This window comes from Talpa occidentalis, unplaced genomic scaffold (genome assembly GCF_014898055.3).
Source record: "Talpa occidentalis isolate TD23 unplaced genomic scaffold, MPIMG_talOcc4v2.1 talOcc4.2, whole genome shotgun sequence".
Lineage (NCBI taxonomy): Eukaryota > Metazoa > Chordata > Mammalia > Eulipotyphla > Talpidae > Talpa > Talpa occidentalis.
The window spans coordinates 133,282,519-133,299,794 of NW_023602073.1; the positions used below are offsets into that span (position 1 = coordinate 133,282,519).

The 17,276-nt window shown below is 41.5% G+C and overlaps 1 protein-coding gene across 1 annotated transcript in view; it reads left to right on the forward strand.

The window, feature by feature from the left end:
- Positions 1-16,655: 16,655 nt before the first annotated feature.
- The window catches only part of HECA (hdc homolog, cell cycle regulator), a 46,820-nt gene continuing 46,199 nt past the window's right edge, over positions 16,656-17,276 (forward strand). Inside the window, 2 exon segments of the mRNA XM_037520486.2 lie at positions 16,656-16,866; positions 16,869-17,012. Coding sequence (XP_037376383.1) covers positions 16,743-16,866; positions 16,869-17,012 — 268 coding nt within the window. The 5' untranslated portion in view covers positions 16,656-16,742.

Consider the following 17,276-nt stretch of genomic DNA (forward strand, 5'->3'; position numbering starts at 1 on the left):
CAACAAAGCAAATGAAATGCAGTAAAGTGTGAAGGGTGTTGAGGAGTGGGAGAGATTGTGTTCTCTCAGGCAGGTCATAGAGGGGAAATAAAAGTGGAAATAGAAGAGAGGGGTTTGAACTTGTGAGAGACTATGACAGCATAATCCACAGAAGCTGGAAATTCAGTGGATAGAGTGGGCAAGAGTGAAGTGGAGTCAAAGATGTCTGCAGTCTTTCAATTACATTTACAGTTTCCTCACAGAGTTAGGAAAAAAACAATGGGTGAATGTGCCTGGCCTCTGTGGCAGCCCCTGTTCTTGCTCCACTCTACTTGTGAAGTAGGATGGAAAACTACTGGCTTGGGGCCTCCACTGGTGGCGCAGGAGACTGAGTGCAGCGCTGTGAAGCTGTCCGCAGCCTCTGCAGCAAGGGTTCGATCCCAGCAGGTGAGAATCCCACATGGCATGGCAGACCTCTCCTGTCTCGCCTGCTGCTCCCCTCAGCAGTGTATTTCAGTCAGTCTGCCTGTTCTATTCCCTGCTCTGTCTCTGGTGAATCCTCTCACCTTCCGGCACATCTGGCCTGCACCCCAGTTCTTGTATACATGAATAAATAAATCTTAAAAAAAAAAAAAAAAGAAAAAAAAAAACTACTGGCTCTTCCAAAGAAAACCCACTTTAGAAACCATAGTTGAGAATTTGGAATTCTGTGTGGGGTGTAGTATGTACACATGTGAGTGTGTGGAGACTGGGGCAGATGGAAGGTGGTTATTTTCTTGTGTTGATAAGTCATTCTTCTCTTGAAGTCATTTTGAAGAAAAGCATGCGATGAAGACACATTTGCATTTCTTCTTCACCAAGCTTGAGTTCCTGGAGAGTGAACTAAGTTTGTCTCTTCATCACTTTGCACTTGAATTTGGCATGGACCTTGATTTTATGCTTGTCAAATATTTTTAAAAAATTGCCATTACAAAATAGAACTAAATAAAATTGCCATTACAAAATAGAAAAGAATCACCTAGTGATACAAGTAATGCCAGTTTTCTCTTCCATGGTAAGACAAAGGGAGAAGACTATGAATTACATTGTTATCAACAGACAAGTAGGCAAAATATTCCTTATGCGAGGAATTGCATGAGGTTGGTCTCCTGCCCCAAATCTCTTTTCTCTGCCAAATCATTACCCCTCCTCCCCCTCCTCAGTTGATGAGTCTCTCACTGCTTGTCTCTCCTTCCTCTCTTTCACAAAAACTTCAGCATCCTCCCCTTTTTTTTTCCCTTTCCACCGACCTTTCCACTCTCTTATGTGTAGAAACGTATCTCACCCCTCACTGAATAATGACATTCATTTGTGCTTGGCAAAGAAAACATCCCGAAACTGAAAGAACCACCCTCTTTACAGGGTATTGGATTTTATTTATTTGTTTATTAAATTTTATTATTTTAAAGATTTATTTATTTATGCGTACAAGAACTGGGGTGCAAGCCAGATGTGTGGGAGGGTGAGAGGATTCAGCAGAGAGAGTGGGGAGCAGAACAGGCAGAATACACTGCTGAGGGGAGCAGCAGGCAAGGAAGGAGAGGTCTGTTGCTCCACATGGGTCACCTCCCTGGCTGGCCGGGGGTCGAACTGCTGCAGCGGCTGGCAATGGCTTGACAGTGCTGTCTCAAACTCCTGCACCACTGCCACCAGGGAGGCCTATATTGGATGGATTTTAAATAACTTGGTTTTTATTTCTGTCACACACACACAAAACGTCAACCTTACTATCTCAAGCACCACTGGGTAAAGATTTCCAGTTATCACATGTACTCAGAGACAGAGAAGTCAATGCAAATGTTTCCTACCTGACTGTGGTCAGCAAGGAGGCTGGACTCAGATTGCTCATCTGTGCTCATCAGTCTCATCTTCTGTATTACTATCTGTGGCGATTTAGCATTAGCCTTGGTTTTCTGGTGTTAGACCCAACCACGGTGCTATGGAGGCCCTTCTGTCACTCACCTGCAGGGTTCACAGAGGCTGTGCTCTATCTGTGGGTGAGGACACCCCTCAGTGATGGGATAAAGAAGCTGCAAATACTACTTCTCTTTCACACCTGGACACTGAAGAAAAATGTTACCTTCATAATGCCAACCATACAAATAGGTTCGTTCTGCTTTTCTTTCCCTTTAAGGCAAATCTTGTCACCCCTTTTTATTTGAATGAACTAGAAATCTAAGACTTTGATACCAGATGTGTGGATGATTTTATGTTGAGTGCTTCCTTTATTGCTTTATCTTTTCCTTTGCTATGATTAAGTAGGAAAGTTAACTCTTGACTGTATCTTTTTTTTTTTTTAATGCAGGTGAACATGGAACTAGAACTAATCCCCAAAGGACTCCTATTGTTCTGTGGTTTTGGTTGCTAAGAGGAGCTTGCTTTAAACTTGATGTATCTCTAAACCTTCATTGATTCTTTGGGCATTCACAACTTAGGTAAGGAGACTGTTTTCTTAATTTATTATTTATTGTATTAAATAGTAAGTATGTGGTAAAGAAAAGGAGATCTTTTGATTAAAGTTGTGGGTTTTGTGTCTGAACTTTATTGTGATGAGAAAGCCCTAAATAATATTCCATTAATAATCATTTGGATCTTAAGCAAATTTAGGTGTCTACAACAAAGCCTGCATATTTCCTTTGGAGATTGAGTTTCCCAGAATCTCTACTCAGTGATGATGTTTCCAAACTTGAGAAATAAACTTGCAGTTGTGTCCTCTCTGTTCATCCATAGCACTTCGTGCATATTTCTGTCCGTGTATTTGCCACATGATGATGAAATTTTGTACTTCAGTAAATCCCTGTAAAATTGCTTTGACTGAACTGAACATTGATGTTAAGTCAACAGCTCATTCTATGATGTTTTTATCCAAATAACCCACTCCATTTATTATAAGAATATTATGAGGATGTTCCTCAGTATATCACATAGTATTGCATACTTGAATATTTGATCTTATATCAGAACTATTGTTTTTTCTGAGCAATTGGTCTGCTTTTATTGGGCAGAACTTGCAGATTGTGTTTCTCCTTTTATAGAGATTGCTAAAAAATTTAGAGCCAAATTCCTAGTGGATCCATAACAAATATCTGTAGGTCTTTAATTGTATTTATTCTGTGCATTAGCCTATTTCTACTTTATGATTCCATCTTTCCTTTCCCGTCATCTTATCTTTGTTCCTTGCTTCTATTATATATTTGTGTGTGTGTGTGTGTTCTATCTTCTTGTTCTCTGTACGTTATTTTGAAGAAAGGCATGGAAATAAGCTATGAGTTAATTGAAAATGGGCTGGAACTGTTTCTTCTTCACTTTGCACTTGAATCTGGCACAGACTTTCTTTTTATGCTCAGGAAATATTTTTGAAATTGATCTAAATGATGTTACTGTTACAGAATAGAAAACAATCATCTCATAATTTAATCAATACCACTTTTCTCTTCCATGGTAAGACAAAAGGAAAAGACTGAATCAAATTGTTACCTAAAAACAAGAAGGTAAAAGATATTTCCTATGTGACTGAAGGATGAATAGATGGACTAAATCCAAATGTGCAACTGTGGGAATGAATAGTTTCCTTAAATTGAGAAGGTAATTTCAGTCTGAAGAATGAAGCAGGCACATCCATTAATCACAATTAAAGTTTATTAAGGGCAACTTACAAGCAGGGGTCATCAGCGCCAGAGTAGGTAGACAGCACTGGGTCGATACAGGATCCACACCATCTACTACAAACGGTGTCTCCTTATAGCCTGACTAGTATGTGTGATCATTCTTGTATAAGACTAATGGCATCAGATGTTTGGGGGGACAGTCACATGTGTCTTTGTTTTACAAAGAATAATAGAATTGTGTATGGATCACAAGTACAGGTTAATACACATGAAAGAAGCAGTGGGGAAATTGGCTGTCTTCCCAGGGCAGGGGAATTACTGGTCACAAGCCTAAGATAGCATCAATTCAAGATGCAGTCACTTTGGCTTTCCTACACCAAGTTTCCTGCATCACACCAAATGTATGATGCTGTGGTCATACATTTTTGTTGTTGTAAATCAAGGGAAGTAAAAGTTGCTTGCTATCCCTTTATCACAGAGCCATGATACCAGGTAAATTGTATTGTACCCAGTAAATAATATGTTCAACTAAAACTACCTCTCTGGACAGTAGATTGGGAAACAGAATAATCTAGAATGTTTGTCAGGGTATGTCTGGCACTTCTATCTCAGAGAGAAATCTAAATATGATTTAGGAAACCATCAAACCCAGGATTGTTTATTTAATCCAGAGTGGGTATAAAGACTTCTAGCTGTCTGGGTAATGTCTTCTAATGACAAAACATTATCTAGTTTTTCTTTTTTTTCTTTAAGAGCAAAGAAACCAACATAGTTCTTTTAACTCTTATGGGCTTTCCTAGAATAGGAGGTATAGTTTGTGGTTATTGAAATTCATGGTATCCATCTAAAAGGAATAAAATATTGATTAGATTGCCTTTCTTTAAGTTCAAAGATTTTTGACTTTATATTCTATGAATCTTCCTTCAAAATTCTTGTCATGTGCATGCTCTGCTCATGGCTCCCTTATTAGCCTTCCAATCCTCAGCATTTATGATCTCATCTCAGTAATGATGCAATAGACTTTGAGCTGGCTTCCCTGCCACCCCTTTTTCTATCAGTTCAATCCTGAATGTTACTATTAAACTGTTCTTGCAAAAAAATTATTTTTATCATTTTTTTTTTAATCTAGTAACTTGTAGTAACTTCTGTCTGCACAAATCAACTTCAAACTCTTGGATGAAACATTGCTCCTCCTAATCCCCTCCCATCCTGGTTCAGCTGTGTACACCAGAGTGCGCTCTGTTGCAATCTTCACATCCTGTGTGGGTCCCTGTTTTGACTGTCCCTTTAAGGCACCCGTATTTGTCGGTAACAGGAAGCAGGGTGTGGTTTGTTCTTGGATGATACTGAAGTTGTATGCTGAAAACAGTTTATTCTTGACCTAGAACTAGCACTGCTTTTAGAAAAAAAATTTTTTGTTTACAGTTAAAAATGAAAAGTTAAATAGTATTTTCAGTTAAAAGGAGGAAAATTAAGTAACAAGAGTGAATATAAACTTTAAAGGCTAGTGCTAACATTAACAATAATAGCTGTTATTTTTAAAGAGCTTATCCTGTGCTGGGGACTACACCAACACCATCCACGTGAACCCTGAAATAGATATCATTATTATACCTAGTTCACAAATATTTTGCCCAAGGTCAAACAGCTAGTAAGCCAAGACTGAAATCCAGGAAGTCTGGCTCCACGCACAGTCTCCTAACCACACAACTATAATAACTCTTAATAGAGGCTAAATCCAGTGTCCACCCTGAAACCTAAGGAGTAACTGTTCTAGGAAATAAAGAATATTTGGGGCTTATGTGCTAGGAGAAATTCCCTTTATTTTGAAAGAAAAATTTTTTTCTGAACAAAAGCAGGTTTCCAGCATGAGCCCAAACTTGGCAATGGTGTTCCTCCCACCGTCCCTGCTTCTGCTTTTGTCCAGCTCCTTCAGCTATTGTTTAGGTATTTCATTTCTCAAAGAAAACCTACAGATTAGTCAGGGCAATGTTCTGTCCCAAACCAGACCACTTGCCTCAAAACCACAAATTCAAGTGTTTTAGGATTACTTTGGGGTGTAGTCCATGCTGTGATCCTCTGTGGGAACTTCATGACTAAACCCAATTTGACAGCTTTAGTGGTGCAGAAAAATGCTACAAGCCAGAAAGGCTGCAGAACCAATGTCTTGGTATTTAAGGAAGTTTTCAATAGAGCCATTGTCACATTATATGAGTAGAAAGTCCTGAATAGGCTGACAGTCAAACACAAGAAATGCCCATACCTGGAGTATAGATGTGATGACACTGTGATGGGAGGCAGCCTGCATTGCCTAATGAAGTGTAACCAGGTCCGACTGGCTCACAAAGCCAGCTCTGCACATCTCTCTGCAGCCTTAAGTTCAGTGGTTCATGTCGGTTGCCTACAAATCAGAGCTCTCTCTTGCCCTTCTCATTGGTGAACAGCACACCATTGAAAGTACCCCACTGTTTGCTTAAAACAACAACTATGTATTATTTCTTATAATTTTTTCCATAGACTGTGCTCATTGGAGCAACAAGCACTTATGGTAAAAACTGTGGTGACTCAATGGCTGCATCAAGCTAGGATAAGATTTCTCAACCATAGCGCTACATTTGCTGTTGGGGCTGGCCTGTGCATTGTAGGATAATTAGTAGCATCTTGGCTTCTATCAGATGTCAGTAGTGACAACCAAAAATATTTTCTGGAGGCCAAATTGGTTGAGAACCTCTGAGCTAGGAGCTTGGCTAAGAATGGAATGTCAAAGATGACATCTTGTTAACCAAGTTAACAATAAAGTGGGTAGATCTCTCTCTGGTCTCAACTAAGTGGGTGCATGCCACAAGTCAAGACACAGCAAAACTGGTCTTGTGAAGATTTGCCAACAACAACAAGAAGTTGCCTCTGGGCAAATCAGGGTAACTTCAAAAATAAAAAAAGACGGACTCAAGGTTTATGGCATTGCTAAAATTCCCAGTTCCCAGAAGATAAAGCTTTAAATAGTTAGGGTAAAATTTAAAAACCCTTTTTATTTTCCTTTAGGCATAGACGACATCAGCTAGAGGCATTAGCTAGATACCTGCTCAGATCCTTAAAATATTTCCTTTGACAAAATGTATAAAATCCTGTTTGAGAAGCTCAGATTTGGCCTAGCTTTCCCAGAGCTATCTGGATGCTGTTGCCAGGTTTGAGTCCTTAGTCTTAACTCTTTGTTAGGCTAACTTATTTTCGCTTGCCTCAATTATTTATTTATTTTAAAAAGATTTATTTTTATTTATTTATTTATACAAGCACTGGGTACAGTCAGAAGCGAGGGAAGGTGAGAGAATTCACCAGAGCCAGAGCGGGGAGCAGAGCAGGCAGAAGGACCAAAGCACACTGCTGAGGGGAGCAGCAGGCAGCAGGAGAGGTCTGCACGCCATGTGGGACCCTCCTCTGGTGGCCTGGGAGCAGCCGGGGATCGAACTGGCGCTGCAGAGGCTGTGGGCAGCTTCGCAACCCAGTGCTCAACCGCTGTGCCACCGGGGAGGCCCTGCTTGCCTCAATTTATTTATGTCAACACTACTCATCTTCCAGGTGCCTGGGATCCTTTGTTAAAGAAAAAATGTATCCATGACAATTAAAAAAATTTTTTTATTTAATTTTTTTATTTAAATATTTTATTTTACATAATTCTTACATCTTTTTTCATCTTTGCACAATGTATGCATTTTCATTTTGGTTATATTCCCCATACAATTGCACCCCCTCCTTATTTTAACTCCAGTCCTTCCTTTCCCCACCCATTTCCCCCCCAGCCCCACCCAGTGTGTCTCTGGTTGATTGTGATTTTTACTTTGTTTTGATTAGTCTTTTTCCTGGTCTCTTATTTAGGTTTTCTAAATTCCTGCTATGAGTGAGACCATCTGGTATTTTTCTTTTTCTTTCTGACTTATTTAGCTGAGCATGATCCCTTCTAGCTCCATCCATGTTGCTGCAAACTGCATGTGTTTAACTTTTTTGATTGCTGAGTAATATTCCATTGTGTATATGTACCACATCTTCTTGATCCAGTCATCTATTTTTGGGCATTTGGGTTGCTTCCATAGCTTAGCTATTGTAAACAGTGCTGCTATAAACATAGGGGTGCAGGTGCCCTTTGGAATTACTGTTTCTGTGTCATTTTGCTAAATACCTAGGAGTGGAATTGCTGGATCATATGGAAGCTCTATGTTTAATAGTTCAAGAAATCTCCACACAGCTCTCCATAGTGGCTGGACTAGTTTGCATCCCACCAGCAGAGCAGGAGAGTTCCTTTTTCTCCACAACCTCGCCAACATTTGTTGTTGCTAGTTTTTTTAATATGTGCTGTTCTCACTGGTGTGAGATGGTATCTCATTGTAGTTTTGATTTGCATTTCCTGATTACAAGTGATGTTGAACATTTTTCATATGCCTGTTGGCCATTTGCATTTCTTCTTCAGAGAAGTTTCTTTTTAGCTCTTCTGCCCATTTTTTGACTGGATTATTTTCTTTGTTTTTGTTGAGTCTCATCAGCTCTTTGTAGATTTTTGTGATCAGTCCTTTATCATTAGTGTTGTGTGCAAAAAATGTTCTCCCGGTCGGTGGGGTTTCTCTTTGTTTTGGTTATTGTCTCTTTTGCTGTGCAGAAGCTCTTTAATTTGATGTAGTCCCAGCTGTTTATCTTTGCCTTCACTATCACTGCTTTGGGTGATGTGTCTGTAAAGATGTCTTTGAGGTGCATGTCAGTATCCATGACACTTTTAAAGATAGTAAGGCAGACTTCATTCAGGGGGGACTAATGTAGTAAGGGAGGAAGATTGAGTTACAGACTAAACATAACAAGGAAAATTGGGGAATGAATAGTCAGGGTGCAGCATGAGGGAAGTGTATGGAAAATACCTGAGGAAATATCAGGGATAGGGAGATTGTGCCTCAACTGATTTGACAGGATTCTGGTTGAAGGCAGGCCATGATGCTAAATTACAAGGGTGATCAGACAACAGGAATGGGGAATATTTGATAGACTGACACACTAGAACTCTTGCTAATCCAGGAAAAAGCAGGCCAAGGACAGAACTCTAAATTAGAATCTAGAACCCTCCTAGAACTCCTTTAGGAGCCGGAGTCAAGTTTGATCAAGGAGAAAGACTTTGTCTCCTTTTACCTTATGATATATTGTCTCTCATCCCACAGTGTAGCACAAATTTCTTTATTCCATAATGACTGACTTTAAAAGAGTAAATGCAAAAGCTTGGATCTGAACTGGAGTAACATTATTTTTGCTGCATTTCTAATTGGTCAAAGCAAGAACCAAAGTCAGGTTGGATTCAAGGGGGTGGAAAATCTCATTTCTTAAAGGGAGGAGTAGCAAATTTGTGGTGATCTTTAATCTGTGTAGTACCATCGTTACATTCAAGGACTCAGAATGAATATTCTGTAGAAGGAAATGAAATCTTAAAAAACAATCCTACTTAAAATTATTCAGAAAAATGAACTCTGGTAATCCTTTTTTTTTTTTTTACTGTATTAAAGGTGAAATTGATTATTCATGTGATGACAAAGAAAAGAAAGTTTTATTCAGAGAGTACAGGCAATATTGTTCTAGGTTCTATAGTATTTATTATATCAAAGGTTTTTAACAAAAATTAGAAGTTGCTTCTGTAATATAGGTAAAGATGTCTTCCCATTAGGAAAAAAAGTGGTTTTTACTACCGTGTTGACCCTGATATTTGTTCTTCAACACAACTGTGCAGCATAATTGATGTTTCTGCAAATGGGAGCAGTATCGTGAATGTTCAACTGTTTTTATGTCATTTAGAATTAGTACTTAATGCATTTATATCACTACTATTGGTGATATATTTGGAGCTTAAAGTTTAATGATATTTCTCCAGATGTATCTAAAGATGTGTTCTAAAGAACTTAGTCGTTATAAGAGTGATCAAGTATCATTTGACTTTTTCACCTGAATTTTTACTGTTGCCATCACCTTACTTAAATGCAGTTGCTAGAAGTAGGTTTTTTCCCCTCTAAGGTACTATTTCCTCCCAAATATTATTTAGTGGAACCCTGTTTTCACAGGATGTTAAAGGATATTACATGTCAGTGTATTTACAGGTTGTATATACCCTGGGAAATTCTAAGTTGAGAATAAGTAGGTTTCTTTACTACTGAACTTCTTAGGGCCTTTACTATACTAATGTACATTGACTAATAAAATATATGGTGTTTCCTAGGCTTACTGAACCACAGAAACAGGCACTTCTTATATAACTAATGTTCCCCAGGATACTCTTGGTAAAATTTATTCTAAGTGCAAATAAAGGAGGAGGAGGAGGAGGAATCTTGAGGGAGAATTCTATTCTAGATCAATCAATAGGAACTCCAGCAACAGGCTTAGTACTTAAGAACACTGGGGTCCTTGAAGTACCCAATAGTGTACTGTACCGATTGTGTTTGTTCTAAAAGTCAATCATGTTTTGGATACAGAGGATTGAAACAGTTTAAGCTTTTCACATTTTGCAAAAGTTCATTAAAATTCATAAAATTTTATTCTACATTATCACCAAAGATTGATTGAAATAGTGAGAAAGGAAGAACTAGTGTAAATTCATACTTTTCCCTACTGTTTTTTAACTCCCAACTTTATTGAGGTGTACCTAACAAAAAATGTATATATGTACAAAGACCCCAATATTTTAATATACACATACACATTCTGGTATAAAGAGAAATGGCAATAAAATCTACCTTTCCTGTCCCTTAAGCTAAACTAGAAACTCTTAGGCCTTAGAATTTAGATCTCAAGAAATGTTTCATGTAGGTGTCATAGGCAGTTTCTAAAATGGGCTTCAATGGGAATATCCAATCCCTCTCACGCTCCTGAATAATTTCCTCCCCTTGAACCTAGTGACTTACTTCTAAGAAATAGAGTGTTGCAAAAGTGATGTTTGTTACTTCTGAGACTAGGTTACAAAAAAAGACTGGCTACTATTTTGCTTATCCTCTCCTGCTCCCTTCTTACTTGGGAGAAGCCACTTGCCCTTAGCAGATGCAAGGAGTTGAGGGAGGGAGGTCTAAGGCCAACAGACCTGAGAAAGGGAATCCTGTCAACAACATTAAGAGAGAGTTTGGAAATGGATTTTCCTCTCCCAGGTCATGACAGGACTTGACTGCAGCCCTGACTGATGCCTTGACCTTGGTGTTGTGGGAGATCTTAAGCCTGATGACCCAGCAAAGCCATACCTAGATACCTGACTCACAGAAACCGTGAGATAATAAATGTTTGTTGTTTTAAGCCACTAAAATTATGGGGTAATTTGTTAGGCAGAAGTAAATAATTAGTGCAGTAGTAAAAGAGGCATTTAGAGAAGGCCAATCCTGAATTATCTGGGTCAAACCCTGCAGACAGCTTAAGGAAGGACTGGTGAACTCATGCTTTGGAATGGTAGCATAGAAAAATACTGACTTAATTGGGAAGAAACACAGAGGATCTTGAAGAGGAAATCTAACTAATAAAATATCTGAATTTTCAAGACCACTTTCAAAGAAGATATCAGAAATACAAGGTATAGAAATTGATAGTTGCATGACCACTGCAATTGCTGAGGAAAATATTGCTACTGTATTACTTCTTGATATTCAAAGCTGGCCTAGACTAGTATTATATAGTTCTGCTTAAATATTATGCTAGCCGTGGGGGAAGGATATTAAAGTAAATATACATAAAAGTAAAAAAAATAGTAATTAAGTACTATTGGGGAAAAAAGGAAGCAAGGAAGAGAGATAGGGAGGATGTGGTGAATTCTTGTTTCCTTACCTAGTTAAAGCAGTGTCTATGGCTTCCTTTATCTCACTCTATGCTCCATACTTATTCTTGTTCTCATGCCTTTTTAAAAAGCTGATCTTGAAGGCTTTCCCATGAAGTTGCTTTAACAAATTTGCCTCCACTCTTTATATTCTGTTCATCTGAGTGATCCACACCCAATACTTCCTTCCACCAAAAAAAGGGAAACAAAATGAAACACTCTCAACCCATTTTTTATTTAATTTCAGGCTAGAAGCTGATTTCATGTATGTGTGTTGTGTTTCTCCCTGCCCCCATTAGAATTTGGGTCTTTGAGTTTAGTTTGTTTTTTGCATATGCATGGAACTTGGAAGCAAAATCCTCTTTTTTTAATTGATTAAACTTTTTTATTTTCTTGCATTTTTGTTCATTTTTGTACAATATTTGATTTCTCCCCTCAGGTGTAATCCCCATAAATCTCCCACCACCATAGCACCTGTTAACTCAAAACAATAGTTCCTTGTGCTCTCCCTCCCCTGTTTTGACCCCTCTCCCTCCTCTGCTGTCTGCCTCAGATCTATAGCTTGCCCGCAAGTGTTGTCTTTTTTTTTTTTGACCCTTTGTTTGTTTTCCCTATATTCCTCCTCTAAGTGAAACCATCTGATATTTTCTTTTTTCCTTCTGACTTATTTCACTGAGCATGATCCCTTCTAGCTCCATCCATGTTGCTGCAAATGGCATGAGTTTATCTTTTTTGATTGCTGAATAGTATTCCATTGTGTATATATACCACATCTTATTGATCCACTCATCTGTTTCCATATCTTAGCTATTATAAATGGTGCGTCAATAAACATAGGAGTAAAGGTTTCCTTTGAAATTAATGTTTTTGTGTCCTTTGGGTAGATTCCCTAGGAGTGGAATCTCTAGGTCATATGATAGATCCATTTTTAGTAATTTGAGGAACCTCCACAAGGCTTTCCATAGTGGTTGGACCAGTTAAGCAAAGCCCTCTTGATGCTAATGTCACAAGAAGATAAACAAAAGATGAGAGATATGATCCCTGTCTTTGGAGAATTTAAACTGTTCTCCCTGAGGTGAGAAGACAATAGAAAGATAACCTACATAAATCAGAAATATGTGTGTGTGCATTAACTGTATTTTACAAAATAAAATGGTTTATAAAGCAATACTTAATTTCTGTATGTAATGCATTCTGATACTTTAAATTTTGTTCCAGTTTTTAAAAAATGCTCATAGAAACTCTCTGAACTGACTTTACAACCTGCTAACCATGACCAATGGCTTGGAGAGTATTGAGTGGTACAAGTCCAGGGAAAGCTGTCTCGGAAAAGATTAGACTTGATCTTTCCTTTATAAGAAACATCCTGTTTAGATTGGGGGCCCAGGACAATGCTGATACTGAGTTGGGACAACCGTATAAACAAAGAAGACACAGAGGTTGGAATAAGCCATAAGCTCAGGACTCACAGAACAGATTTCCTGTCTTTTAAAATGACTACTTTTATAGATTATGGAAATAAGTTTAAAGTCACAACTAAAGGCCCAAAGGGAGATTTTTGAGAGCACATACTTAACATATATTGATAATATCTTGAAGGCACAATAAAAATACATTGATAATTGGGAATAGTGTAATGGTATTTAGTAATCTATATTATTATTTGTGTTAGTATTCCATTTTCATCAAAGTTCTTTATATTAAACATGTGGGTATAGAAGATGCTATTTTCAGAAAAGAAAAACTTATGCATAGAGATAATACAGGTTGCTCAATTTACTTGAAATGACTTTAGCAGACCAGGCTAACTGTAGCCCAAATGACTTACCTACACTCAAAAATTCAGAAGACAGTCACAAATGTTAGCAAAAAAATCAATCAGAACAAGAGACCTGAAATAATGACCACTCATTTTGTTTGACTCATCTCTTAAGATTAACTTGTCCTTTTTCTCAAGCGTGTTGTTTACCTTTGATGACCTTGATTTGTTGCTGTGCTTTATTTACTTTTTCAAAGACCTGAGTGTTGAAGCCGGGGGAAAGCTTGAGTAGAGATATAATTTTATTGAAATTCATTTCAGAGAATGTGAGTTGATCAGGGAAATTAATAAAAGAGAAGCCAAGCACATTGACTAGTTCCATTTCCTAGAGCTCTTCATATTTCTTTCTGGAAGCATCTGAGGGGAAGGCTTTGCGTTACTCTTTTACTATTTAGGCAGATTCGCCCTTTCTCTCTCCCTTTCTCTCTCTGGGGGCCTTCCCTTCTCCCCATTCCCTTTCCTACTCTTTCTTTCCATTCAGAAATTGTGAGAAAAAGGGAATGATAAAAAGGCTAAAACAGCAAAATTCCTGTGAAATTTTTGCAAGTCCTGTGGAAGTAGAAACTGAAGTCCTTTCACCTCACTTAAATTGTGTTTCTAACATCTTGATTTTAGTATATTTTGGGGTAGCATATAGTCAAAACTATTCCTCTGCATCAAATTTGAATAAGCCTAAAAATAGATTAGCATGGGCGAAGGGGCCCAGCTTCTTTTTCCTCCTTTTCATTTGGTTTCAGTTTGAATGAGAAAGAGGTAGCTTACACAATTAACAAGAACAGCAACTGGCTGAATGTCTGTGTGTATTGAGCCAAGTATGGTATTTTTGTGGGAAAGTTTCCAATTCTTAAGTCTCATTTATGGAGAGGTGGGAGGCAGCTGGTGTGAATGTCTGTCTGCAGGGTACATGCACACTTATTCTGATCCAATATGGCACGACAGCAATGTGTTTATTCAAGAAAATAATTACCTCAATTTTCTTGTACTCTAACTTACAGTTTCTTCATTCTCATCGCCTTAAAAAAAAAAAAAGACCAATGCCAAGATCATCAAAATACTTTGCTATCTCTCATCACCTCTAGTGGGGATATCAATAATGAAGTTAAGTCTAAGTGGGCTATTAACTCAGTATCTTCATGGATAGCTTCTGAAATTTCCATTTAATTTATCATCGTCATAATTTCCTCCAGTTTTCAGAATGTCTTGACTGAATTCATGCTTTCTTTCATCCCTCATATCCAAGTAGGCAACCAGATCTCACTAGTTACCTTCAGAGCATTTATCCACTTATTTATTCATGCATTTGTCATACATTCAATATATACCTAGTGTGCACCATGTAACTGTACTAGGTACCGAGGATACAATGACTATGACAGACATAGCTCCCACCATCATTAGAGTTTATAGTCTAGTAGGGGCCCAGCCAAGAGATGAGGAATATATTGGCAATTTCACAATCAGGTGTACCAACTGTAAGGGAAGGTACAGGGAGCACAGGGGTGGGGGTGGGATTGGAAAAGGGGGTGAGTCTAGCTTTAGATTGTCAGAGACAACTTCCTTGAAAACTGATGATTTAGTGGAGGCTTTTAGGTTCAGAAAAATGCAACAAGAATAAGAGTGTTTTAAGCAAACACATGCTCTGGGTCAGGCTTTCTGTTAGACTCTAGAGTGAGCAAAATCCTTGCTCTCCTAGTGCTTACAGGACACTAGGGTAGGGGAGAAATAGACACAAAAAATAGTCACAAATCCATCCATCTATCCATCCATCCATCCATCCATCCACCCACCCATCCACTCATCCACCTATCCACCTATCCGTCCACTCATCCACTCATCCATCTATCAATTAGTACAGTCCTCTAAAGGGTCACTTTCCTCTAATGAATATCAGGGAATTAAAAGTTTCATCATTTTCTTAATGAGAAGTCCAACTAGCATTTGCTCCAAAGAATCAGGAACTTCTCCCTTCTGCTTCAAGCATTGTTGTGGACTCTACTGTGAATATCTAACACTCCTGGTCAAAAGCCTCCTGGTGAGCCTGGGAGGGCACTGTGCTTCCCTACCTATCTCTTTATGCTTCTCAGCACAGCTACAGAGTCTTTCCAAAGAGCTAGCTGGATTCATTACAGATTACACTAGAGAAGGGGAAAACTGTAAATCACCAGCTAAAATAGTTTGGGGAAACCATTTATGGGGAAAAACCTAATTTATACATTCAACAAACAAATGTTAGCTGTTTCTTGAAGTTTCCAAGATTGATAAAATCTACCAATGGAAATTTCATTGAGTGTGCTTTCACTGAGTATTAGGAAATCAGCAATCATATAAATTGACACCATAATTAGAGCTGGATGAGGGAAATAAACGGGGTTATCCTTTTGATAACTCTTTGGGGAAGGTGTCTGTTATAGCTGCCTGAGGGAAATAAGATGCTGGGACCTGTGGATGTGAAGTCGCTGATCTGTGGAGAAGGTAGAATTCATTTTCAGGAAAAGACCTTATGAAACTTCTCGGGGTCTCCTGCCCTCAGATCATCGCCTCTCTTCACAGGTGTCCCCTTCTCATCTCCTGCTCACGGAGGGGGTCACCTATCTTTCAGGACAGCTCAGCTGTCTCCACCAAGGCTGGGTTTCCTCCGAGGCGGGGGGTGCTTCTCGGTCACGGCAACATTTAGTTTCATCCTGGGATGGCGAGCCCAGCTTGAAAGGGCAGTTTCACCCCTAGACCGTGTCCCCTTCCCATTCAGGGACCCTGCTGTTCATGCCCATAATCGCCGAATTTCACCTGCTCCCGAAGGGCAAAGTCTTTCAAGGGATCATCGAGCCAAATCCTTTGTTTCCCATTCCTGTTCGACTACGTTTTTGAACCAGATTTCACGTCTCACTCGTGTTAAGGTGGGGGTCAGGGGTCGGGCGGGGGGCGGGGGGGGGGCGGTCACCGAATAACTTCAGCGGCCTCGGGTTGCCCTCAGGCCGCCTCAGGCCCGGCAGCAGCGCGCAGACTCCGCGAGCTCCACGGGCCGAGAGGAGGGGGCGCCCGAGGAATGACGTCACTCGGGGACGGCGCGGCTGGCTGGCTCTGCGCGTGGCGTGACGTCACGCGGGCTGGCCGGTTCGGCGTGAGGTCACCAGGTGGGCGCGGCCAGGCCGGCTCTCGAGTGACGTCACGGCCGGGGGCGGGGCCAGAGCGTGTCAGCGAAGCCGAATCAAAACAAGCCGGAGACCCGCCTTTTCCCTCCCGCTCGGGAGCTCCTCGCTCGCGCCCCGAGCCCGCGGCGCCCGCGCGGCTTCGAGCCTCGGGTGGCCGCGCGCCGGCCCCTGGAAGCCGGGGAGGGCGCGGCGGCGGCCGGGATGGCGCGGCGCGGGCCGCGCGGCTAGACGGGCGCCGGGGGAGCCGCCGGCCCGCACCCCCATTCTCTCCCTCCGCAGCCGGCCCCGCGCCGCGGGGCTCCCCCTCCGCTGAGTCGGGACACCTGGAGGCTCGCGCCATGCCCAACCCCAAAAACAGTAAAGGCGGCCGCAAAAACAAACGCGCCAACAGCAGCGGGGACGAGCAGGAAAATGGAGCCGGGGCCCTGGCCGCGGCGGGCGCGGCTGGCGCGGCGGCCGGGGGGCCCTGGCGACGGCGGCCGGCGGCGGAGCGGCGGCGGCGGGCGCGCCGGGCACCGGGGGCGCGGCGGGCACCGGAGGCGCGGGCGCTGGCGCCGCCCACGCCGCGGCCGCCGCGGGGGCTGCCGCCGCGGGCGACGCCAAGAACGGTAAGACGGGGACGCGGGGCGCGCGCCAACTTCCTCCCCGACGGGCACGGCGCGGCGGCGGGGCGCGGGGCGCGGGCGGCGCGGCCGCTGCGTGGACAATGCGAGTCAGGAAGTGCGCGCCCCGCCCCTCCGCCCCGCCGCGGCCGCCCCTGCCCCGAGCCCACGCCCGGCCGCGGGCAGGCGCGCGCGGCCCCCGCCGGGTGTCCCTGTCCGCCCCGGCCGCGCACCCTGGGCGCGCCCCGGCCTCGGGGCGGCTCTCGGGGG